The sequence below is a fragment of the Nothoprocta perdicaria genome, unplaced genomic scaffold (assembly GCF_003342845.1).
Source record: "Nothoprocta perdicaria isolate Ctin4 unplaced genomic scaffold, notPer1 scaffold_386, whole genome shotgun sequence".
Taxonomy (NCBI): domain Eukaryota; kingdom Metazoa; phylum Chordata; class Aves; order Tinamiformes; family Tinamidae; genus Nothoprocta; species Nothoprocta perdicaria.
In genome coordinates this window covers 229,470-255,822 of record NW_020455628.1, presented here as the reverse complement: position 1 = coordinate 255,822, position 26,353 = coordinate 229,470, and the positions used below count along the sequence as shown (strand labels likewise).

Below are 26,353 nucleotides of genomic sequence, written 5' to 3'. Positions count from 1 at the left end.
ATAATAATAATAATAATAATAATAATAATAATAATCCTTATTCCTGCCTTTGAATGCCTGCATGACTGAAAGGCATTCCCTCCCTCCCTCTCAAGACCCATCATTTCCCAACACCAATGTTCTATCACAGTTTGTCACAGGTACCTGCTGCCTACTTCAACTGCACACAGCATTGTAGTCAGCCAAGGCTCGCTCCTCTGCGAAAAGAAATAAGGAAGAGAGTTACACACACATACATGTGCACAGAGAAGAATGCACAATGTATTTTCTCAGCCAAAAGTTTAAGAATCCAGCTCTCAGCTTGAGAGTAATCTGCAACCAACCTGGCTGGTAGTAATCATAGACTTTGATGTTGGCTGGTTTCAGGTTCTTCATCTCAATTATTTGTTCCAGTTGCAGAATGAAAGTCTGAGATTCATCACTGAGCTTGTGCAGGGGGATATAAATTAGCAAGGTAAATTATATATGCATCTTCATCTTTCCTGCACTAAATCTCTCTAAGCCATTATAAATTCTAAATTTTAGAAACTGATGTATGTTAGCAATAGAAAATGCTAATCAAAAAAAAATTTAATTAGGCAAGGGTCCTCTACATACCTTTCTAACATTGTTCTTGCCCATTGCTAGCCCAGCCTCAGGCTTCCCGCACAGCTCCTGTCCCCTGGCTTCTTGTTCTCACCATGCTCAACCTAATGCTCTTGTTCCCATTTACCTTTTCCAGATAAATGTAGACCACATCAGCTTTTACTTCTATTTTCTTAATGATGGTTTTGCGCTGCAGCTGAAACAGGAAACAGCAACATAAAGAAATTTATAAGCTCTTTCCTTAGGGCTTCCTGTTGGACTGAAGAGGAAGTGTGTCTTTCTGCACCTTTCTGTGCACAAAGGTTTTACCGGTCATGTCTTTGGTAGTTCATTCTCAAATATCCCTCATGAACCTCATCTCAAGGATGAACTATGACGTTCCCGCTATGTTTCAGAAGAGTGTCTCACTCTAGGAACAGGTGGCCATACGGATAAAATACAGAGTGATACGCTGGTCAGCAGACAGGTATAGGCACCAGTAAAAGCTGTGATTATCATATAGCATTGTCTGCCAGACTGCTCTTAAAGACCTGCCTGGAGGTTGTGCAAATAATTCAGCTTTCAGTTTCAGCACTAAAATAAAAAAAAATTGGCCTGAATTAAAAGCATTCTTCTCTTAGAACTGCTGATAAACAAATCCTGAACAAATCAGCACACCAGAATGCACATCTTTCTGTCCCAAGGCGTTAATAGCGACAGTGGGAGGACCCAAACCATCCCTCAACCTCCACAGTCCACCCTGGTGGGCCCTGCAGAGAAATGAGAGACGTTGCTTCAATGACAGCACTAAAAGGGCTCATGTTAATAGTTGCCTCACAGCCTGAAATAGGCAGTTCCCAATAGCAGTAAGCAGTGTCACCCATCTACTACAGTTCTCCTTTTCTGATTTCAGGCTCCTTACCAGCATCCTTGATCCTGGTGTCAGGATGAAGCCAGACAGCAGGGAGACCTCCACAATCACCATGTTAGAAGTGACTCTGCTCCCAACATAGCTGAAGAAGATCAAAATGTCAGAGAGTCCTTTCCAGTTCCCACTTCCYTCTACCATTATATGCTGTGTGCAGAACCCTGAGCCATGTAGCCCAACCAGGACCAGGGCTAAGACAGGACYGTTCACTCTCACAGGAGGTAGCCAGAATCTTTGCTTCACCACCCTTTCCACCTGCCAAATTCACCTTCCAGCCTGTCTGCCCCACTGTACAGTCCCTCCWTTGCAACCTTTAGGTTTTCCCAAGTGCCTTGCCCTGTTAGAGCTGTSAGCTTGCTGGAGAAGTGTATGATCCTTGGAGTCACCTGACAAGGATACGGATGGTGAGGACACGCATACTGGCCTGGCTACAGTTGGTCAGCTGTGTGTTGACACGCAGAGTGAAGGTTGTGGTAGTTCGTGGGGGAGGCTCATGGTACCTCAGCACTGTCTGCAGGGTAAGCATCAAAAGTGGAAATGACAGGTTGTATATGAGATGAGGAGAAGAGGAATAATCCTCTCTCCTCCTAACGCTTTACCTGAGCAAAGACACAACTGCTGCCATGGGCCTGCACCAAGAAATCCCCCGGTATTTCTGCCAGTTCTGCCTGCTGCAACAGTAGCCGTTTCTGGCGGGTGACTTGGAATGTCTTCCCAAGGCCCCTTTTGGACTTTACCCTCACAAGTGCTTGGCCAGATGTGCTGAATGTCCTTGCTGCATATTTTGCCAAGGCTTGCAGGGCAACAACTGTGTCCTAGAGATTAGAGAGACAGTCACCTCTGTGAGGATCAACTCTGTAAAGCCAAATCTAAAGGGGAATTCTCTCAAGAGAATTAATTCTGCCAACTTCAGGTGCAACAGGATATAAATACAGCTGGAGTTATTTGTTACCTGGGTGGAAGCAAAGCCCCCATAGGCATTTTGCTGCTGRATCAGCCATGCCACAATACTGCTTGCAATTGCCATGTCACCTGCATGCACTCGTGGTTTTGAGAGATAGGCCAGGAGCACATAGGCTGTTAATTCTATGTCCACTGACTGAGTCCTAGGCCAGAAGTCTGTGGAAGGTGGGGAGCTTGGTTTGGGACTCCAATGAATTTGTCCTCCTGGGGAAAAAAAAAAAAAAAAAAAAAAAAGGCATGCAGTCCATGCAGAGAGCATGAAAATTTGAATTCTAGAAATAGGAAAGAAGAAATACAGGGTTTTCATGGTTCCTTCAACTTATATCCTTGACTCAGGCCAGGCTTGCTTTGTTCAATTTATTCTCCAGGGTTTCACCCAGTCCTAGCTCACAGGTTTTGAACTCCTCCCTCAGGAGGATCCTGAAATCTTCCAAGCTGAGGAAACTTGCTAGTAAGTCACTTTCACAGCATGCTCAATAACACATTGTACCTGCAGTCACACAATGCAGCTACTGCACAAATACAAGGGCATCAGGTGCAGTATTTTCCTCTCAAGCCTTTTGCATAGGTTAACATACTCCAGGTTTGGCCATCTTAGGTGCAGTTGGGGTATCTTGCTTGGATACATTACACCAAATTCCAGCAGGTGAAGGAGAGGCCCTAGCCGAACAAGTAGTCAGCACCTGATTTGATGGCCTGCTCTTCCAACTTATACAGCAACTCCTGGGTTGTCTCATAGTCTCCAGACAAGGCAAAGGCATAGGCCAGGACAGCTTCTGTGTAGATGTTGGTGATATTGTGAACTGCTTTCTGCAGACAACTGAAGGTATTCTGCATCAGCTTGCCCTGCATTGGAAGACACACATTCCAAGCTTACGCAGCAGCAAAATGTAGGCAGGCTGTATAACTTCATGGGGCTTATTCGAGGTGTTTGTTATGAGAAACCTTGGAAGAGAATGCACCCAAGAGCGTATTTTTTGCTGTTGTTGCTGGTATATTATGAGAGARTACGGACAAAACAGCGGGTGTTATTGGGACATCATGAAAGAATACAGGCAAAACAGCAACACCGGCTGAAGCTGAAAATAAGGACCAGCGTATCTTCAGGAACTGACGGAAACAGAGCAGTAGAAGCAAAACAGGGCCTTCTGAGCCAAAATGAGGCCATATATGGATGTGAGTTACTAGAGGTCATTGAATGGACATGGAGAGACAACCACCAGGTCAAAAGACCAAAGGAGACAGAGGACGCATGCATGTGACGGTGGGTTATATTGTAATTAGTTCCAGGAAATAGAATGAATATGTATGATCATTCCTAGGATTTAATGCATACATAGATAATAGAGAAATACAAGTTTTAGCAAACACCCCCAAGGGCATGCACAATAGGTGGAGCTATCCCCCGTGCATCCAGCGCTGCAATAAAGTGAATGCCTGCTTCTTAATACTACATTGGTGTTAAGAGGTTTATTCCCAGTTTTTGGTAACACAGGGAGCCAGACTACATGTTGTCGATGTAGCTCCAGAGAAACCCACTAAACTAAAGACTTTCTATTGATAAAAGAGGGAGTGCAGCATGATGAAAAAAGCTGTGACTGTTCCTTAATCAACCTCTATTACTCTGTGAGAGTGTTGTATCATTTTGAGGAGTTAGTTCAGCAGTTTGACCAAACATTTACTATCTCACAGCAATGACCTACCTAGACCTGAGGAATGCCACCATTATGAGCTTCTTCCCTGTAAACTGTCCAGGTGTAGGAAAGGAAAACAGGAGATAAGGAAGTGTACTCACCTTAAGTGGCTGATCCAGTTCCAACAGTGCTGCAGCAACATATGCCGCTAAGGAGATTTCATCATTCACACCACCCTGTGAAGAGAATCAGTCACCAGAGATGTGGGATTCCAGCCTAATACAGACATATCAGAGCATCTGGAGATGCTTAAAAGGGGGTCTGTGAGACTATTTTAGGTACATTCTTCCAGACCAACCTGGGATCTAAAGCACATACTACTATTTAAGTGGTGTTTCAAGAGCTCTGAAGTGGCTCCTTATAAGAACTGCTCCRGCCAGCCCCCACTCCCTGCCCCTGCCCTGTCTTCTATAGGGTTGGTTACATGGATCACAGGATTTTCCAGGATCCCCTGTTTTCCCCATAATCCTTTGTTGCCCCAACATCCAGCCTGCCAATCCCCAGGTCTGCTGCCTGGCTTGACTCTCCTTTACCTTCAGAGAAGAATGAAAAAAACTCCCTTTGGTGGCAAAGCATCCACTGGGGAGCTGGTTTTGCTCTAGCCAATGCAAGGCATCCTGGACATTCTTGTCATCTATGTAGATGTATTTCCTGGCTTGTCCAAAACTCTTGACCACAAATGCTGTCAGCCTAGGAAGAAGATGATTTGTGAGAGAAAGACAAACACACTGGGACAAAGTCAAAGCTTCTCCCATGTTTCTTCCTGAAGTTAACATTGGCCTAGAGGTGMTAAGTGGGGACTAGGGATGCTTAGAGTAGATTTCAGACAGAAAGCTAATCTAAATGTAGAAAAGGACCCTGAGAACCTAGTAGCTCTTCTCCATCAGCCATGTTCCACTAGCGCTTCATGAACTAGTACTTCATCCAATCATTTCACCATCTCTCTCAAAAACTTAAAATTTTAAATTATTTCAGGATTTACAATTGTCTTCCTTCCTTTCTTTTCTTTATTACTCCCAGCCCAGATATCACAGGGCCAAGCCAGCTAATACAAATATTTCAGACTCTCCCAAACAACTCCTTCTCTAGGGAGATGATTTCTATTGTTCTTCCCTTATCTTTCCCCAGTCAATACAAACATCTCTTGGCTAACAGAACACCAATAGCTGAATCCAGTGTTCTGTGTGGAGCAGCAACATGGCCAGAGAGAGAAATAAAAAGACCTCCCACCTCTATGAAATGACATCTAAATATTCCACATTCCCAGATTCTCTGCTGGCCTGCCTCACTCATAGTCTAAGTGGCTCTTCTTCGATCTCTCTCTATGACAGAGTTCCTGAGAGGCCTCATTCAAAAGAAAGAACACAAATCCTATGAGCTGTTCCCAGACACATGAGCTGGTCTGGCCCAGACAGAATAAATCAGGAGCAAGAGATGTTTCCAGTGCTTACCAAGTGTTCCCTTCCCTATCTTGAGGCCCAAAAACGCTGTAAGATCCATCTCTATGCCTATAAAGAAGCTGCATCTGGTACCCTGGGGAGATGGGAATAGTGATTAATGTAGCACAGTAAAATGGAGGGGGCCAATACTGAGAGAGAGAGAGTATGGTTAGAGATTATTAGTAGGGTGAATACAAGGAAAGGCAGAGGAGCAAGGCAGGTCTGTTCTACTTGCCATTGTGCAGGAAGCCCACTGCCCTCTCCCTGATCTCTGGGGTCAGCTGCCTTGTCTTCTCCAGGTACTGCAGCACATAGACAGTGGGGGCAAACTGCACCATGTTCTGCTCTCCACAGCCATAGGGCATTTGCACCAGGTGGTCTAGGTTCTGCAGTGCTATCCCCATCAGGTCACCTATGCAAGGGTGTAAGAAACAAAGCAAGTCTAAGCATGATTTAAATTGCTCCTCAGCTACACACTGGATATTAGTGCTTTATTTCTGCATGGGAGGAATATAATGGAATGCAGAAGAAAGGAGAAAACCACAAAGTGCAGGACGGAGAGCTGTGACTGTTCTGCCTCTTTCCAGCCTAGGGGGAGTGATACAGGATGGTCATTGTATGGAGTTCCTGAGGAAATTTCCTTTAATAGCATTTGTCTTCCAGAGGGTTCCTACCATAACAAGTAATATTTGTAGATGACTCTGAACAGATGACTCTGTTCAGATGAAATAGAAGAACTTAGGAGAAGGTTGAGCATGAAATGCTGTGAAGTCTGTTCAGCATGACCATGTGTCAAGGATCAAAATGTCAGTAAGACAATGGTGGTGCTAGTCATGTGGTGTGAAGCTGGCCTCCCCCAGACAGAAAAGCTTTGTAGTCTCATCCCTCGTTTGGGCCTTGTTGCACAATATCCACAGCCATTTATGCGAGGCCTAGCTTCATATCCATTCTGGCTTGGGGACAAATGAGTACAATACAGACAAGTGGACTGAAGTCCTACTTCAAAGAATCTGAATCTGCAGCTTCTCCAAAGAATCCTTTTAGTAATACTGAAGTGGATTTCTTCTCTCTGAGAGCTTCTATTACATCAGTGAAACTTAACAGATAAATAGTTATGATCTTTGTTGATTGCACACAGAGCTAGTCAAACTCATGAAATCCCAGTTAAACCTTGGCTTAGAATCTCTATTCCAAAGTCCTAGACAGAAAAATGTGTATTCAGCTTCCCCCGCAGATTTCTTTCCCATTAACGCCTAATTGCTAATCCAAAAATCTGCTGTTGGCAAATCTTGCATGGGATAGAAACGTGTATCTTCTCTTTTGACCAGTCACATGTCAAGTAGCCCCTGACATCATCACCGAGTCAAGAAATCTTCATCTTTAACAGAAGTTACTGAGTTAACAGAAGTTAACAGAAATGACTTACCTAAGATGGAAATGGAAGCCTTTGCAGATCCCTTTACTAYATTAGCAGGGAGGTGAAGGGATACAGGGTCTTCAGCTATGTTTCCTGATAACCACAGAGGAGAGAAGTTGGATGAAATAAACAAGCCAAATGCATCGAGCGACAATGCTAACACAGGCAAATAGGATTCTACCTACATCCCATTTCCCTACATCCCAGTTCAGGCCAGGCCCTAAAGTTTGCCCCTGGCATCATATCGAGCTCCATTGCTTAGAAATAACATGAGAGATAGTGGCCAGTCTGAGGGCTCACCAAACTATTAGGTCACATTTGATCTTCACTCTATAGGGGGACCTCTTAGAGAGATCTGCAGTGTTACAGGACAGGTAGGAGGTGCTCTTCCTGGTGACAGCCAAGGCCTAGACTAGTACCAGGGATTGCATTATGGAAAGGAGACTGTGGAGCAGGAGATCTCTACCTATACTCAGTGGTAAATTCAATAGAACATCAAGTAGAGAAGTAATATTTTTTATCCTTTTTGTGTGAAATTTTCTTTGTGAAAGCCCATTTGAAAGGCATTCACTCATGAGTCCTCCCCACCCTTTCTCCCGCTCCGCCATTCATCCCTACTCTCATGTCTTGTGATTTCAGACTGCAGCACCCATCCAAGCTGCCTACAAACCTCCTCTCGGGCACAGCAGGGAGTTGTAAGTTTTCTCCACTAGCATGCCTTCTGGCTGCACAGGAACATGAACATGGGACAGGAAAAACAAGATTAGACACAAATTTGCCAAGAAGCAGCAAAATTTCACAGTAATTTCAGGTCTAAATTCACTAGTTACTGGCCAAGCTATCAGAGATTCCGTCCTCATCACCTTTGGCAGAGCTATACTGAAACTGTCTTCTGTACTGTTCAAGAAAGAGCAAGCCTAAGGAAGGTGGTCTTCTTGTTGGTTTACATACACTCACACATATGGATGATTGAGCAATGAAAAGTGTAGGCAGTGGTACAAATATGACATATAAGTGCAGCTGAAGAAACAGTACTATATGAAGGGAAAAGGCTTGGCTAGATCCTGGACAGCGCACAGCAAACTGACTCAAAACCTTGCTCACAGAATCATTGAAGTTGGATGGTACCTTTGGAGATGATCTAGTACCACCCCGTCCCGCACAAGCAGGATCACCTAGACCACACTGCATGAGATCATCTCCAGGTAGGCTTTGAATATCTTCAGAGAAGAAGACTCTAGGCAACCTGTTCCAGTGGTCTGTCAGCCTCATAGCCAAGAAGTTTTTCTTCAGATTCCTATGTTTCAGTTTGTAGCCATTGCCCCTTGTCCTATCACTGGTCACCACTGAAAACAATCTGGCCTCATCCTCTTGATATTCATATATATTGATAAGATCTCCTTTAAATCTTCTCTAGGCTAAACAGGCCCAGCTTTCTCAGCATCTCCTCATGTGAGAGCTGCTCCCCTAACCATCTCCATAGCCCTACACTGAACTCTCTCCAATAGTTCTGTGTCCCTTTTATATTGGGGAGCCTAGTAATATGCTAGTGGTGGCCATAAGGGGAGGAGAAAAAAAAAAAGTAGCCCAGCTCAGCTCTTTGTGGAGGCCACTCGTACTCATGGGAAGAAGCAAATTTGCTCTCATACTGACCTGAACCAGCAAATGTTTGACCACAGTGTGCTTTCGCCTCATGGTCGATGGCAAGGGCTTCTTGTCCCCACAGCGTGATGTGGCATCCAGTACCTCAATCCTGACTGTGATGTTCAGAGTTCCTGACAAATAAATTAACACAGACTGTTTCTTAAGCCTCTGGCCAAATAGAGTACATTTGCTTTAGCTGACAGTGATCTCATGCTTCAGGAAGTTGGTCTTCATAGCCTTAGTGGTTTGACAAGTAAGTGTGAACCAGCCTGTGCTGATGGTTTATCCAGGCACCCTAAGCATGAGGGAATTTGATAGTGCTTCAGAAAAAAAAAAAAATGTTGAAAAAATTCAGCAAAATGCTTCAGTGACTCTGGTTCGATACATGTGATGGTAACACCAGAGGGGTCAGCAGTCCCTTGGTCCCTGATGTACCCTTCCCATCCCACTTACTGCGCAGCAGCAGACATATACACCAGTRTAGTCCTTCCTCAACTAGGATTTACAGCTCCCTCCCTTCCAGGATTTAGTTCCTTCCCTCTCTGATGATCCTGCCCAAGGTAGGAGAAAGAAAGCAGTTCTGGTGGTCCAGGGTCTTAAACCACTAGCAGCATACTTTGGTATTCAGAGAAGACAAGGTCATGTCAATTTCAATGGACCTTCCACTCCCTCTCTCCCTTGAGTTTTAGGACTTTGCATGACCACATCCATTTTTGCTGCCATACCAAGATGGATTGCTGTCACATTCCACATGAAGATCTTAGACTCCTCCACACAAAAGCATTCTCTGTCTCTGCATGTCCTGCACTGCTCCACCTGGAAGTCTAGGGATTTAGCAAGGCCCACATGGATCTGAGGGAGTGACAGATACAGGTGAGTAAATGGGCAGCCCAGGAGAGAGAACTTGCCACATGTGCTTGTAAAACTGGAGGGCATGAGAGGTCTGTACCATACACTGTTTCCTGTATATCACCATTACACACCTGTATGCACTGCTGCAGGTAGTTAAACACAGTAGCCTTTAGTGTGAAGGTCTCTCCTTGGATCACAGAATCTGGCAATGTCACATCCACAAAGAAGGGCTGGACAGTCTTGAGGCTTGTGATGGGGGCAAGGCCAAAGCCTCTCCCAGCCAAACAGAACATTGTGCCTTTCCACTCAGCAACAGTATCGGGCACTGTGACTAGGACACCCCTGCTGCCGTTGGAGCTGAGAAAAAGAAGGTACTAGCGTGAAACAATTCAGTATACCCCACTGCAATAGGAAGGGCTCATGGCCCCAAGTATGAGGAACTAGGTAGGTCCTTAGAGTCAGGTAAACCTCTGGTCTCTCACCAATCGCCTGTCTCCATTAATTAGGTGTGGAGGAGAGAAGATCAGATACTGTATCAGACTTTCATTCCAATGACTCAGAGCAAGGCAGCTCTTAGTAATCTGTTCCCTAAAGCCATATATCCTCCTAAAATGCTTTCAATTGTATTGTTTCCGTGAGCAAGACACTGCCTCAGCGCCCAACTCTACACTCAGTCAACAACAGTATATCCTGGAAATCAGCAGGACATCTTCCCTGGGTTTCATTGCTCCCAATCCAAGCACAGTGACAACAGAGGTGACATATTTAGCTAATATTCTTGCCAAATTGGAAGCTAGTAGAGTGCATTCTGGTGTGATAGAGTATTTGATGGCTTGATCTTGAACTAAAGGAGCATTAATCTCTTTTAAGCATGTGGAAACTTGAGTCCTGCTCCACGGTGTTTATCAGTCCTTCATTCTGATCCACTATAAATGTGGGGAATAATCTGCACTCAGATACAGAGTTCTCTTTACACCTATGGGTGACTTTCATTCTAATACTACTATTTACTATTGCTATACTAATACATTSATTCCAGTCTTTCTGTACACCTTATAGTCTGGCATCACTCACCCAATAGAAAACAGACTCCAGATCCAAGTTTCAGGGAAATATTCGTGAAGTCTACCTGGAATTATGGATTGAGGTTGCTCCGCAGTGACTCTTTGCTCTTCTGTGGAAGGCCCCCCTGAAAGACAGAGTAATGATTCTCATCAGAGTAGGACAGATGAAACCTGTGCCTAATAATGGGGCAGGTGGCAGAGCAAACAGTGGTTAGAGACCTGGAAAGAGTCTGATATGGGAATACACAAATGACTGAGCTGAATTTATGAAAAAATGAAAATAGGAAAGAAACGGCTGTAGTAGGAGAACCAGCTTGCAGTGAGCTGGCCACTCACTGCACTCAGTGGGCTCYGGAGGGTCCTTATACCCAACATTTGTGTGATTCTGGGAATAATAATACTCCCAATTGTTTTTCAGGAAAAAAAATCCCATCCATCTGTAAACCACAGTGATTTCAAAATCAGCAGTCACGTGAGTCATTTTGGTATAATTTCTGACTGAGACACAAAGTAAGAAGACACTGTAAACCACAGTGATTTCAAAATCAGCAGTCATGTGAGTCATTTTGGTATAATTTCTGACTGAGACACAAAGTAAGAAGACAAAGTAAGTCTCACATGGCAAGAAACAGAAGTCAGGCCTCAGCACAGCCTGGGGTTTAATCACTGAGAAACATTCCCCTCAAGATCTTGCCAATGCTTGGGTTTTTCTGGGTCAGGAAAGGGAAAACCATCCTTTAACATCAGGGACCATCTAAGCAGTGACATGCTGCACAGTCTTTTTATCATCAATCATTTCTGTGGAGGGCTGATGGACCTAGCAGCTATGTTTTGATAGCAGTATCCATTACTGTTGAGAGTGACAACCATCACCACTGACAAAGCACAGAAATTAGAGGGTTCTTCCACTCAAGCAACCTCAGTTTCCAGAAGCTGAACAGACTGAAAGCGTGACTTACCCATGGTGGGCTTTCTATCTGCTCGGAGAATGCACTTAGCTGGTTTCTTGATTTCAAGGTTTGAGAATATTTTCAGACCCATGTTCTGTTAGAAAAAAAAGAGGGCAGGGAAGAAGAAATGCAGTTGTGAGTGAGGAAGAGCAGCCACTGCTCTTCAAAATGCCTTTGAAGACAAGTACTGCTAGCATATCCAGGTGCCTGGGCAGTCCTGAGCAGCACTGGTCCAAACAACCTCTCTGATCCTCTCTTTCTTTGGAAAGGAACTAAATTTCCTCTCTTCTGGGGGCCAGATGGATATCCTTGCTCTTCTCAAGGAAGCACAGAGAAGACAGGTGTCAGTGGCCTTTCCTCCTCCATCCCTCATGCAGATTGGAGGGAAAAGATGGATGAAATTGGTTCTTTGGAGTTATACAAAAGAGCAATGGGAAGCACATCCCTTCATTCTGCTACTGGGACTGACACATGGGTTGTATACAAACACAGGTGCTGTCCTTGTGCTGAGAGTGCAAGCAAACGTAAGAATCCTGATTTACTCCCACAGCAACGCACTGATTGTGTGCTCACTCCAGCCCCACCAGATAGCAGAGCCCCCTTGGATAGGTCTCCACTGCAAAATAATAGAGGACTAAGTCAGATTCCCAAGCCCAAGGCTAAATGGTGTTGCCTGGCTTGTGTCCACATAGTTTAAAGCTTGCCCTTTCTAAAGGAGATCTGTCCTCAAGGCATCTACTTGGAAGAATCCAATATAGCATGCAAGAGAGCATGCTAACAACTAATTGATATAATTAGTGGTCTATTGCTTGGGATCACTCTCTGCATCTTCTTCTTTTTTTTTTTTTCTTTAACAATGTAAACACACACATCAGGAGTAAGTGCCCAGTACTTCATTCCCTGACCTAAAATGTTGGTCTCTGCTGGTCCAGAATTTCATTGTCTTGTTTTCTGTCTCATTGGAGTGGTGAATGCCTATACATGTTCTCATACCCATAATGGGATTATACTTATCTTGAGACAGCACAGCTAGATAAGGACAAAGAACAGGGGTTGCTTGGGGAAGGCGATGTTTTCTCAGACTGTTTAAGGAGAAAAATATCTCAAGTATTCATCATTTCCAGAGCTCTGGGAAAAGTCAGAGATAATTACCCAGAAAAGATTAAAAATATCAGGCTGACTGGAATGCTGTGATTTTCCTTGCAGAAGAGGTGACATGGATTGAGACCGAATGCAGTGATTTGAATACTCTTCTACTTGGGTAGGATATCCATGCCGGTAGATATCAGGGAATAAACCATATATCTAGGGAAACTCACAGACAAGGAAGAATTAAGCAGGTGAACATATATCTCGAGATGCTTCCCTTGACCATTTCCCCACATAGATAAACATATATCCCGTCTATTCCTCTATGTAGACTCCCCTTCCTACATCCATCCATTCCTTCACTCAGAGACCCCCCCCCTCATCTGTTAGCTTCAAACTCGTCTTACAATAGCCATGCTCCTCTCTCCAGCTGATAACATCAGTCTTGATATTTTTTTTTGTCTTTTTTTTTTTTTTTTTTTGCCTGGTTGCAGAAACACTCACCATTTGGCTTGTCAGCTCTCTCTCTGGCCTCGTGACAAACCTTCTTTCATTTACTACCTGTACTGCACAGATGGAGCCAGGACTTGCCTGCAGCTGGAGTTGCACTGTTGATCCTGGGTAGATTTCTTTAACTGAGAAATTCACCTTCACCTTAAGCAACATATCAATAAAGCAAATGAGAAAAATGAGGGGAGATGGCATGAGAGACATACAGCACAGATGTGGTAAGGCAGAAAGAGGGAGACTATGGTTAATTCTTCCCTGCTCAACCATTTCTAGAAATAGAAGACATTACTAAATGGAAATTCTCCCTATTCCTGGGTACCATGCTCTAGACAACCTCTTCTCTTCTCCCTACTTGTTTCTGTAAAATATTTGGGACTCTTTTCCACAGGCCTGCTGACTCTTCTGTGGCAGCTCTTTCCCAGCCATAGGTATAAGTCTCACCTGGTTTTCAAAGCATAAGTCAACATCAAATTGGATGCTGTCGGCTGTCACCCCTCCATTGGGGAAGATGGCATACACCACTAAGGAAGGTGATGGGGTGAAGTCAGCAGTGAAGGTCAGAGGGATGGAGAACGAACCCTTCAACACTGAGGAGGGAAAGACAAAGTGTTTTCATCACTGCCTCACTAAGATTTCCTTCTAGCCTCTTTCTTTTTTTTTCTGTTTTACAATCCCATACTATCAAATAAACACTTTATATTGCTGTTTCCTCTGGTTACTCTTTCCCTCCAGTCTGTAAGCCCACATGCACCATCACTCCACAGTTCTTCCCCAGTCTCTCTTTCCTTTATTGTTTCCCTCACTCCATCTTTCCACCCTCTCCCAATGGATACAATTGCTCCCCTGGTCTCTTTCCATCCTATTCTTTGACTGCCCATGGTCTATAACTTAAGAGAATTCCAGAGAAAGCTGAGTAACTTTCATTGTCCCAACAGTCCTCAAAGGTCATCCATGAAAACAGGTCACTGAAGACTTACTGTTCAGCCTCCCAATCTGGACACTCCTCTGTCCCCTGACAACAATTCCAGCCTTGCCAGTGACCTGAGGGAGGAGGGACATCAGGTGAGCAAACTGTTGAGGTCACCAGAGTGCAGCAAGGATCACCCTGTCAGCAAATTGCATTCTTATGCAAATAAAAAAAATGAACTGTGGGTTCAATCTAACTCCACACATAGAGTCTGGCAGACTTTCAGACTTTATAATCTGGGAGAAGATGTAATACATCAGATTCTGATCTGTCCCGTCAGGACAACAGATAGGTAACGGTCTCCCTAGAGAAAAGGGAAAGAGAGATATAAGGCATTTCACTCCTATTAGGCAGGTTTTAAGAGATTGGAAGCCTTTTCTACTAATCAGTGTTTGATAATTAGTATAAAAACAGTCCTACAGGTAGGAAAAGCAGTCCTCTTTTCCAGAGGGAAAAAAGAGTCTGTGAATATACAGTATGTTCCCAGGTCCCACTGCCACAAAGGCTATGGGGCCAATGGACTGCAGAGACAAAATTATCCTCCCACTCATGGAGTTGACTCAGGCTCCCTCAATACAAGTATCAAGATGGCTGAGGTGTCCATTTAGACTCACCAAGTTCTCCAAGAACAGGTTTGTATTGTATATCTCCCCAAGAATGATCTAAATTGCACCCTCACATTTCATTAGGAGTTTGTCCTCTCTATGCTGCATTTCCCCTGTGTTTTCTGTAACCATCACTCACATAATATGCAAAGCCTATGCGGCTGGTATCTTCTCCCAGGTCATCTCGATTGAGTGTGAATGTCACCTGGACGCTGTGCTTCACCCCACAGGGCAGTGTTCCTGTGAGTGGCTGTATGTCCAGGAAGCTCTTCGTTGTGATGTGGAAGGGTTGCAGCTGATGGTAAGCACTCGTGTAATTGATGCTAGTTTTTCGGGATGTGTGCATAATATCCTCTAGCTTGAACCTTCCCTGGGAGGGCACCAGAGACAGAAGTCAAGAAAGAAGAGTTTTTTCCTTCATTGCTTTGTTAGATCCTGGCAGTGCTGTGTAGGCAATCCAGAGCTAAACTGTCAAGGGGACTACAGGACAGGAGTAGGGGGAACTGGCAGAGCTTCAGGGTTCTAAGGCCTTCATTTCCATGTATGTAGAGGTTGGATTTACCTCCAAAGAGACTGAGGAGCTGTTCCAGGCAGATGTATCCAGGTTGAATGATGCTCTTCCACTGCCATCCGTGATATATACTTTGATGATTCGACGTCTCATGAACCTTATCACAAGATAAACTTTTTTGTTTTTCATACCATTTCCAAGGTGATCCAGAAGCTTAATCTGGTGACAGCAGAGAAGGGCAAAAAAGTCAAAGTCAGATGTTCTTCCTCTATCCTACCTAAAACCTTCCCCCTCTGACAAACACAGACGTTAGCTTCAGTTTGGTCCCCAGGAAAGCAGGGGCCCATAAAGCTGTTTCATCTCTAAAACTAAACTGAGAGAGGCTGAACACTGTCTCCTCTCAAAGGTGTGTGTAGCTAACCATGAGAATTCAGGTCCTAGCAACAGCAAAAATATACCCACAAGATCACTTATTGCTCCCAGCAAAAGCCTTAGGTGAAATTATATCAGGAATTCTGAAGTGCTGCAATTGGAGCTATACTGCTCCACTGTGCTGTCAAGTAAACTGAAATATGGTAGCTCTGCAACAAAGTCTTAGAATGGGGAAATATACCCCTGTTTCTGTCTGATGGTTTTAAGTCAGACATTGTGTGGGTCAACAAAATTTACTAGACACTAAATGAATGTTCAAATTAAGGACTAGGGAGGAAGTAATGGAATAATCACCTTCCCTCTGTAGGGTATTCCAGGGATGTAGTAGACATTTGGTGTCTCAAACACAGCCCTTGCAGTTGTCCTGGAGACAGGTATTTGTCTGGAGGCGTTGATTTGCACCCCTGTTGGAATGTGGGGTATATGGTAAGCAAGGTCAGACTACTCCACCTTAGCTTAATTTCACTTTGTTATTCTCAGACCCTGTAATTGGAGAGCCTCAAACTTCTTTCCGGATGTCAGCACCCTTTAGAGGCTGTTCCTATAGCGGCTCTTGCTTCAGGTAACATGTTTTCAAGTCCTGCTGTGACCTCGCTCACCAGTCCCAGATATACCTCATCTGCCTGCTGCTGGTAGAGTTATTCTATGGGCACAGCAAGTTCCCTGAACAAGAGCATTTGCCGTGTCCTGTGATGGTCTTTCTCATCCTTGCACTTTCTCTGCATGATATGATCATAAGCTGACTACCCCAGTACCTGTGCCAGCCTCCAGAAGATAAGCCTCTGCATAGAGCTTGCTGTCCTCCTCACTGTGTGCCAGGTTAAAGACTGTTGTGCTTACAGAGGTGGTGAAACAGCCCTTGCTCACTGTCTGCAAGGGAAAGTAGTAGATGTTATTTGAAGCTGTTGAAAAGAGATTGTGTTATACATACATCATATTAGTCATACTGTTGTAACTGTTGATTGCAATAGGCTATAATGTAGCCCCAGAGCCTAGTCTTAGCTTGATTTAGGAGGCTGCAATTAGCAATAGAATTCTTTTTTTCCTATGTGTTAAAGACTCATTGTCTGTCTTCCCTCCCGGATACATATAAATCTTATATTATGTGTGTGCATGTATACAAATATATATATTCTATATATATATATTTCAATATATATTGAAAAACATTTTATCCCTATATATATAAAGATATATATAAAATATAATTCATATTGCATAAGTATAAAACAAATCATATATCACACAATGTTGTTGACTTTCTAGCTTCCATAAAAATTTGAAAACCTCATTAACTGGATCACAGAGCAAATATAGGTGTATTTTAAGAATTCTTCAGAATGAGAACTGCAGATATCAAGTGAATATTCAAAACAACTAATCACCTCCAGACGTAGAAGATTATAAATCACCCTAAGAGGTCATAATAACAAATCATAAAGGATAAAATCATAAAAAGGATTGTAGAAGTGAAAAGCCCCACTATGAAATACTTGCTTTTTATGGATAGAGAGACAGAAACATGATATAAAAAATGACAGTGTGATCTGGCTGTACAATTAACCATGTCTCCACCACACATTAGAATTTTGGGGCAGCTACACCTTAACAAGGTATTTTTACACCTGTGAAAGCTCTGTTAATTGTTGCTTCTTACACCGTATCAATTCACAGCTAGTTTTGCTTCTTTCCAGATAAAACATAACTTTAGGATTTTTTTTCCCTGTGGAATTCCTCTTTTCCACTCTCTCACTGCAAACAAAATTTAAAAAAGAACTTTTAGGGTAAAGGTTTGTCAGATGGTCTGGGCAACATAAATTGCATTAATTGAATAAATCAATATTAATTGAATAAATCAATTAATGAATAAGCTACAGATATGCTATGGAAGCTGGCAAACCTCAGCTAAATATCCCACAATAAATAACTGGGTTGAAGTTTATTCTGTTTCTCTAATCCCTTGACACTTTCTTTGTGGTGCTCCTCCACTTACCCTGTATCTTCCAGAATCTTACTCACCAGTCCCCTATAGTCCCTACAGATATCTTTGCTGGCATTTTGAGGACGCCTCCTCACTTTCTGGCACAATGTGACATACATGGTCCCTTGCACTGCTTTCCCATAGTGGTACCTGCAAGGAAAACACCAGAGGAACAACCAAGCAGAGCAAAACTGAGAAGTATAATTTTTTGTTGTGCTGTGTCCGTTGCTTACTAACTGCATTGATATTTTTATCAGGAAGGCCACCTGTGAGTAGCACTCACAAATGAAATTACAACACACTGTACTTGGGGAGTTCAATAGCACAGTCCCACATCCAGCAGAGGGAGAAACAAAGCACCAACAGGAGTTTTGCGTGTTTGCCCACCAGACACACTGATACAGCTTCATTATTCTCCCTGATAGTGTTACTCTTAGCAGATCCTACTCAAGGCCTCTGCCCTCACAGTGGAAACACTCCATCCATCCCCCAAAGAAGAAGCCATATTTCACTGCTRCGCTGAGTCCTTGGTCACTGTCATTCAGGAGACAGTGAGGCCAGCAGAGCTAGGATGGAATTAATGCTCTAAGGTCTGAGGAGCTATGACTTATTGGAACACAAGTTCTCCATGTGACAGTTAACAGGTCTTTTTAATAGCAGAAGTTTCTATATCACTGCAGAAGTAACTGCTGGAGCTCTAGGTACATCAGTCAAACCCACAGCTTCCTTCCCCTGTTTGTAGGGGATTGGCTACCCATATTAAAAGCCAGCTCTGATGTGCTGGAGCTGTGTTATCTGGCAGCAAGATCTGTGAGAAGCCTCATCAGGGGCTCTCCCACTTCACTATATTTAAGCTCCAGACTTTCAGCTATGCTGTAGATAAATCTTTGCCAGTCTATGTACTTCACTGATCCTCACACTGACTCACTGACTTGACTTCCTGGGTTAACTCAGGCTTGTCTTATCATTAAGGAGTCATCTGGTGATCTTGATTCTTCTCTAAGCTTAGTTTTTATAATCAGGCCTGCTCCACTTTCCTTGTGCAGGTAGTGTAGGAATGCAGCATTTTAACTGAGAACATTTCTCCTGCCTGCCTTGATGTCACGTTTGACTGTCATTTGGCCTTCTCTTAAGGAGTAATTTGTCTTTACTGATCCCTAGTAGTATTGGCCAGGAAGTGGCAGGAAGACACAAATGGCCCACCCTGAGCATGAGGAGTGCCATACCATTTCATACTAAAGCTTCAAAAATCTGTTTTTAAATGTTAAATGAGAAATGTTAATGAGAAATGTTGTCATTATAGCAACAAAGAGGCAGCAAAAGTTTCCAGACAATGCAGCCCAAAACAGGGTTCAGTTTAGACCCTTTCTTTTTTTGTCCAGAAAATGCTTCCTAGGTCATTCATCTTTACTTTTTAATGCTTGTAACTTCTGAGGTCATCTTCCTTCATACCCTCATCTACTCAGTTTTTGCTTATGGTTACAAAACTAAAGGAACCCACCCACTAGTTCCAAGAAGGTAATAAATTTGGCAGCATGTAAGGAAGAAGGAATATCTTAACCTTCCAAAGACAACATGGGTTCCTGTTCCTTTACTTCAGCAGATCAATCCAGTATCAGATATGCATTTTACTAAACCTAAAGTTATTCAAGGCCAGCATATGGCTTCCAGATCAGGGTATCTCTTATCCAAGATGTCTCCCTGTAGCTAGGTGGTATGTATCTGTCAAGGGCAGCTCATATACCTCTTCCGCAAGGAAGAACATGACAGTGTGACCACAGATGTGATTCTTCAAAAGAACCACTTGTATTTGGCTCCCCTTGAGTAAGTTCTACTTCTTCATGTGTTCATGAGAGGAGATGTGACACACAAGGTTTTGATGAACTTTTCCTTTACCACTGCATATCCTCCTCACCTGCCACAAACACGCAGTAGGAAAGTTTTATCTGAGGTGTAAATCTGAGCTGGTCTCTCGAAGAAAACATCAAATTTTGGCAACTCTGGAAACAAAAATTACCGGGTTACTCCATCAAAGGCATTAGTATACTTAGACATGAGATCAAGAAAGGAACAAATGCATTCACTCAAGACTGTAGTCCCTTGAATGAATATGCTAATGAGATAAAACCTAGAAGCAAAAAATAGAGAAAGAGAAAATACTCTTTGTTCACTGCCATATGAGCAATGTCACAGAAGTCCTTAGTAAATTCTCACTTTGTACCAGCCTAGTTGTTACTACATGCTTTCTTCTGCATGCTTTCTTCCCGTACAATCTCCCTTGTCTATATTTCTGATATTGTCCACTAGTGAACTGCTCATTCCTACCTGCAAGGTAGTTGAACCTATTCTGTTATATAGATACAACTTTTTTTCTACTCAATTCTTTGTCCTCCGTACTCCCTCTTACCATATTCCTCCACTTGAAATGTACTGGACACCTTTGGGTTCATGACATTGATGGTGTAAGTCCCCAAGGAGAGTTCAGGAGCTAACTGGAAAGAGAGATCTGCAATGCCCTGTTTTGGTCTCACATCCAGCCATTGGCCAATTTGGTTTCGGTTTGGGTCCTGCAGTCAGAGGGAAGGAAATAAACGACAGTTATTAGCAACTTCTGCTAATCTGAATCCAGAGCTCACAGGATTCAATGAGTTTCAGAGATTTCAAAATTTCACAGATTCCTACTGATTTTGCTCCTGAAACTCTGAAGAGATTTGAATCACCGTGTACACATACTGAGGTGAACCAAGCACATCCCTTTTCACATCAAGAATTACTCTTCTTTATATTGTCATCTAAAAAGAAACTATGAAAGATCTTGAATTTTAAGTGCTTTAGGCTTATTTGAGGATAAAAATTTGTTTCTAGAAATATTTGGATGGATATTTATATCTACGTATACACACAGATGTATACATACATCTAAGTAACATATTACTAAAAATAGTAACATATTTTGTAAGAAAACTGCATCTGTACCCGTCATGTTCCTTATATCATTTGAGGATTTTGATACACCCACCTGTATTTCCACCACCGAATACTGCAATGCAAACAGAATGGAGTGTTAGAAACTGTCATGATATAGCAATCCTACATATAACCTTATCATACACAACTCATGTGCTGTGACAATACTGCCTGTCCCCAAAACTACAAAACAAAGAGATTGATTCTACAGAAACCAGGATGATGGCTTTGAAATAATAAATAAATAAAAACATAAAAATTGGTGCTGTTCTTTTTTTTTTTTCTTTCTGCAGTCTGCATTTTTAGCATGGACTTTGATTGACATTTTCAGGCTTTACCATATGGTTATAAAAGTTAGAATACATTTTTTTWAAAAATTAAAAAAGTATAGCGCTGCATAAACACCATCATTCCAAAACAATGAGTAATGAAGCACCAGTTTTGTAATCCCAGTAGTTAGCCTTATCTGCAAGGAGACTACACCCTATACTATTCTTTAAATTTCCTGGGCTAGAAAATGAGGTTTAGAGATATGAATTACTGCTGTGTATGGCTGACAGTAGTGGGGGCAGAAAACAAAATATACTTCATTTGCCTTTCTAGGATTATTAATTTTGTTTTTGCACTGTCATCATTGCTGCTATCAGATAGGAAGCAACAGTGGTTAAGGGCTTGGGATTTGGGAGAGTTAGGCACACATAGGCAGGGAAATGGAGAATGTTACTGGTCTGTAAATAGAAGACCATTTTTAAATCACATTATTCATCATTTTAAGCTTTCATACAAGTTATTATAGGCAACTCTGTATTGAAACAAACAAACAAATAAAAATGCAGATTAACTTTTTTCCTAACTGCAATACCAAGCCAGTTCTAAGAACAAAACAAGCAACTGAATAGCACCGTTTTTATCTCCAAGCAATCTACTTTACAAATTATATATTATGGTTCTAATGCTGCAATATTGTTTGATAAATCACTACTTTTTTTATTTTTATCACCACATGTCATTACTACACATCATTAACATAATGCTAATTTTCTTACATTTACAAACAGATATAAAATATCTATGGTCAAATATCATAAACCATCTTAGCAATTGTGGACATGGAAGAAAATAAATTGTTTAAGCTAAACACATTCATACTCTGGCAAATAACAAGATTATTACCATGATATCTAACTAACGTAGAGGATGTACCTTGTCTGTCGGGGAGGAAAGTGAATTTGTGAYCCTAGACCCTCATCAGGAGCTCCACAAAGAGGAAATTAATTCAATTCAGTCTAGGASGATTTATTTTAATTCCCTGTCCTTTCAGGGGACTGGGAGTTTCTGTGTGTACCTTTTAGTGTTTAGTCATGCCATGAATTCCTGTTGGCATGGAATTTAATTAATTAATTAAAAAACAATTCAATTGTTTCAGGACAGAGGAGTTTGAAATATCTATAGTTATTGGCTGAGGGTATAATWGCTTTCCTTGTAAGAAAACTACTCATAGAGTTTTCTGGCTAACATATATGCAAACCTTTGTCAACTAAAGCCATTTCTCATTTCTCTTGCATGGGAAAAATCAGAGGCTGCTGGCAGGAGGCCAGTATAATTTGAGTATATTACTTTCTATCTTTTCTCTTTTTACAAATAAGTTGCATGAATAATACTTCTCATATCAATTAATTGCTATTGAAATTTTGCAGATAGCTCGTAGATCACTTCAGAATATCCTGTCACCTTTAGATAAAATGCACTGCACAAAAAGCTGGGCTTTTCAGAGTTGCAGGAAAAGAGCTTTGGTTCTGGCTAAGTTTCCATTCAGTTTGTCTAGTAATTATGTCTGCATCCTGCAGATTCCTCAAAATCTCTGCTGGCTTTTTGCACTCAGTAAATGGGTGCTATTATTTTAACTTAATTCAGTAAGGGGGTGAGTGTCTACTACCTTGCATATTACAAAGACTCCGACTGTCTCAATGTTCACAGCTTGGAATTGGCAGAGGAGACAGAATTGAAATAGGAAATCTGGAAAATTCCTCATATCCACTCATATGGGCTTTACCTTGCTGTTAACAGGAACAAAATCTTCAGTCAATGTCACTATTCGAAATTTCACTGAAGGAGAAAATTGAAGAAAAGAGCACATTCTAAAGATAAACTACATTCAGAAATGGGCCCGCTTTGTACTTACGGCACCCTGAAAAACAAAGCTCCCCGTCAGCTCTGCTAGCATCCCCCAGGCCTATCCTCTAGAACCCATTTTATCATATGTTTAGCCTTGCACACAGCTGTCTTCTCTCCCTACATGCAGAAAAACGTAATGTTCTTGTCTCACTTTTTGATTGTCTCTTCCCACCTAGAACTGTTGGCACCTATGAGCAACTTAGGCAGTTGTTTAGAGCCATAGACCAAAAAAGGAGGACAAAAGAGTCCTACTTCTGTCCTCACCTGTGCCACAAGCCTGGAAATCTGGAGAGGGTACTGCCAGAAGAAAGATGGGAGCATGCAGTATTTTTTCATGCTGGGTCTCCTGATAGCAAAAGCAATCAATACCTTGGCTTTAGAGACCTCCCACAGCTGCACAGCAGCAGACTTAACATTTGTGATCTCCCTTATAGGCTAAACCCTGAGTTGCCCTTATGTTTCCTTCATCTGCAGGCTAGTCTTACTCAGCCCTGATGAGTTTAAGACTGTTCATTCTTCAGGGCCAGTTCTGCCCCTACAGCTTTTGAGGCTAACATTCAGCCAGTCTCCTCCTTCACATAAAACATGATGAAATGATGAATATCTGTTCATCACCCCAGCATCCCAGGAGGTAGCATGGGCCTCAGTCATCCATGGCTTCCCTTTCCATCCCCACAGGTATAATGTGGCACAAAACACTCAGCACTTTCCTCAAGGAAAAGACTGGAACAAATTCCAGACAGGTCAAAGTAGGAGAACTGTTAAGCATGCCCCAGGTAGAGCGCATACCTGTCTGTCCTGGTTTATAAATGTGTTTATCCAACTGGATGAATGTGCTTGTGCCAGCCCTGCGGATCAGGACTTTCTTCTCTTCTTTGGCACTGAAATAGTGGCCATTGGAGATGTGCAGCTGTATGGTGACCACCTCTTGTGAACCTGAAGGTTGGGGAACCTAGAACAGGAGAGAGGAGTTACCAAGTTAACAGGAAATAGCTCTTCTCATCACTCCTTCTGCACTGTGAGGCCATTTCCTTCCCCACTGTACTCTAAAGGCTACCTCCAAGGGCTGTGTATATGGAAGGAGGCATTAGTTACAGGGCAGAGTTACAGGGGCATCAGGGGCAGGCCTTAGAGAAGTGGAAGAGGGAGCCTGTTCTGTTGTGCTTGCCCTGTTCACATAGCCACTGTTATAATCTGCATGGATTGAGCTGGGGAAGACTATGACCAAGGGAAAAAGAAGTCAGTGCTTCTGAGAAATCTGTTTTCTGGCTAGTTTCAGGACTGCACGTGTTATGGAGACTAAAATTCACTTTTATTCGTCATGACATGCCAAGGTAAAAGAGTTCAGGGGGCTGACAGATTTAAAAGCCCTATGCTCAGCCTCTGTGGACACACTTCCATGTCCTTCCTAGACCTCCAGCATATTTTAAAGTAATTAAAGAGAGTCTTGGAGAGAATCACGTTGAGGGGAGGCTATCTATCTGAAACGTGAGGCCTTGTTCTTCTCCAAGTGAAGCATTCAAGCTGTTTGGTACACAAATGCACCCCTTACTTTATTTCTCTGGTGAGTGGAGTCACAACTGCAAGCTGCAGCTGCTTGCCAAGAATGACCCTGACCTGAAATCTGGAGCACTCAAAGATCCAGTGGTTCCGGACAACCTTGCGGAAGAGGCTGAGGCTGTTAGATGGCTGCACAAGAGTTAAGGACACACGAATAGGCTTTTCCACCCCACGGAGGTCCAAACACACCCTCTGGGAAGAGGGGAAGGGCAGCTCCGCTGGAAGGATGATCAGATACTTCCTGCAGTGGGGAAACAAAACATCACATTCTAGGAGTAGTATCACTCTTTTTGTAGGACAAATTCGATGGTGATGGGGAATGAAGAAGCAGAGGAACTTACCACTTCTTTGTGGTCAAGTACAACTGCTCTGCTGGCATAAGAGGAACAGATTAACAATGAGAATGTGAACTAATCATAGTGCCAGTGCCATAGTGCCAGTGCCAATCATAGTGCCAGTGGAAGGCATATGGTAAATTTGGGAGAATCTCTTGGGACATATATGAGAAACACTTACAGTAGTGAGTAGTGCCTGTAGTGCAGTTGGGTCTTGGGTGGTCTGCAGCCCATGCTGAGCATCATGCCCAAGTTAAAGCCAACTACAGAGCTATGGTTACAGCAGCGACTGAGATCAAGACATGTCATTACACAGAGTGTGTCGGGATGACACACTTTCTTTATGACAAATTACACTGTAAAAATCATTTCTTTGGGGGAGAGAAATTACCTCCACCATCTTGCTGGAGGAAAGGGTGAGAGAGGAAATGCATGAGCAGTTCTGACCTCTCACAAGTCAAGTTACAGTGCTTTCTGCATTATCCTTAGTTTATTCCCCTTGTCTGCTGAAAACTCTGGGAATGAAGAGGCTCTCTGGAAGTCCACTTTCCTAGAAGGCTAGCACTTAGGTTCCCCCTGTATTTTGATGGCAGACTCACTGAAGTACCACACTGTAAGACCTAACAGCCAACAAAAGTTTCCGAAGACAGAGCATGGAGAAAAGCTTATCCCTTCTACTCTCCCTGCACCTTTTCTTCTATGGGGGCAGGAACCACTGTTCCAGTGTTCCAGGGCATTACTGCAGACCAACATCTTGGAAAAGCCAGGGAAGGACATGCCTCTTTACACTGAGACCTGACTCTGCATAGGCATCCCAGGAAGAGATCTCACTGTCCACACAGTCCCCATCACCCAAATATCAAACTTTGGAGGCTGGTCCTTGGCAATAGACAGAGGTCCTTGGCAGCAGACTCTTGCTTAAGCAGGTGGCTCGTGCTTAAGCACTCCCAGCCCTCCACCCTTTTTCATTTGCCCTTGTCTTTATCCTACACCTTTCCCTTCATCTTGCCTTAACAGGAGTCTCTCACTCTTCTTGTTCCCACTGTCAGTCCTTACCCTGTCTTTGTACTGCAGAGATATTCGTGGGACAGGTTACCTCCTTCAGGAGGATGCTGTGTTCATGATAGACCTGCATGCATGCTGCAAGCCATCCCAAGTCCATCCCTTCTAGCAGGGTCTCATTATCTCTTCCTGCCACTTGGCCCCTCCCTCAGCATCAGAATTATGAATCAATAGATCTTGAAATGTCACTTACGGTTGTGCCACTGTCTCCATGGCATAAAGCAGGCAGCTCAGGAGAAAGGGAGTCCACATTTTCAGCGGAGAAACCCTGGAAGGCAGATGTTTCTTAAAATCAGATCAAGAGAGAGAAAGGTGGAGTGCTTGCTTCTTCCAAGGTCACCAAGCTACCTGTTGTCATGGCCCAGGGAACAAACAAGAAGTCCAAAAGTTTCCTTTCTTCTGCCTTGTTCTCGTGTTTATAATGCTCCAGGCACAGGGCTGTACCATTAGTGATGTTCCGCAACCAATCCAAGCATTTTTGGACTCCAGCCTCAATGCTCTCCTCAGCCCTCCTCCTCGCCATGGATTAACTAGAATCATTCAGACAAATTAGCTTTTAATTTTACTAAACTTGTTTCCTGGTCAGTGTACTGACCCTTCTCCTTCTCCCACTTGCAGCCTTCATCCCATTGTTTTGCTTTAAA

General features: G+C 43.0%; 2 protein-coding genes across 3 annotated transcripts in view; one reads left to right on the top strand and one right to left on the bottom strand.

The window, feature by feature from the left end:
• The window catches only part of LOC112952032 (alpha-2-macroglobulin-like protein 1), a 29,948-nt gene extending 28,442 nt beyond the window's left edge, over positions 1-1,506 (top strand). Inside the window, exon 35 of one of the 2 annotated variants that reach the window (XM_026044813.1) lies at positions 1,478-1,506. The gene's annotated coding sequence lies outside the window, so the exon portion shown is untranslated. The remainder of the gene's footprint in view (positions 1-1,477) is intronic. The other variant, XM_026044811.1, reaches the window with a different exon arrangement.
• LOC112952035 (alpha-2-macroglobulin-like protein 1) lies at positions 43-25,961 on the bottom strand. Its single transcript, XM_026044816.1, has 35 exons — positions 25,903-25,961; positions 24,370-24,553; positions 23,542-23,704; positions 22,631-22,683; positions 20,630-20,650; positions 20,018-20,177; positions 19,526-19,610; positions 17,649-17,760; positions 16,385-16,499; positions 15,924-16,033; positions 15,249-15,416; positions 14,826-15,056; positions 14,092-14,155; positions 13,556-13,701; positions 13,109-13,258; positions 12,668-12,820; positions 11,525-11,609; positions 10,576-10,690; positions 9,633-9,858; positions 9,375-9,501; positions 8,659-8,780; positions 7,676-7,730; positions 7,015-7,098; positions 5,824-6,000; positions 5,601-5,682; positions 4,683-4,839; positions 4,251-4,325; positions 3,139-3,301; positions 2,445-2,659; positions 2,092-2,307; positions 1,879-2,003; positions 1,487-1,577; positions 713-781; positions 324-426; positions 43-197 (listed from the first exon to the last, which is right to left on the bottom strand). Exons 1-35 carry the CDS (start codon positions 25,959-25,961, stop codon positions 157-159), a joined length of 4,302 nt encoding a protein of 1,433 aa, XP_025900601.1. The 3' UTR covers positions 43-156.
• Positions 25,962-26,353: the final 392 nt, after the last annotated feature.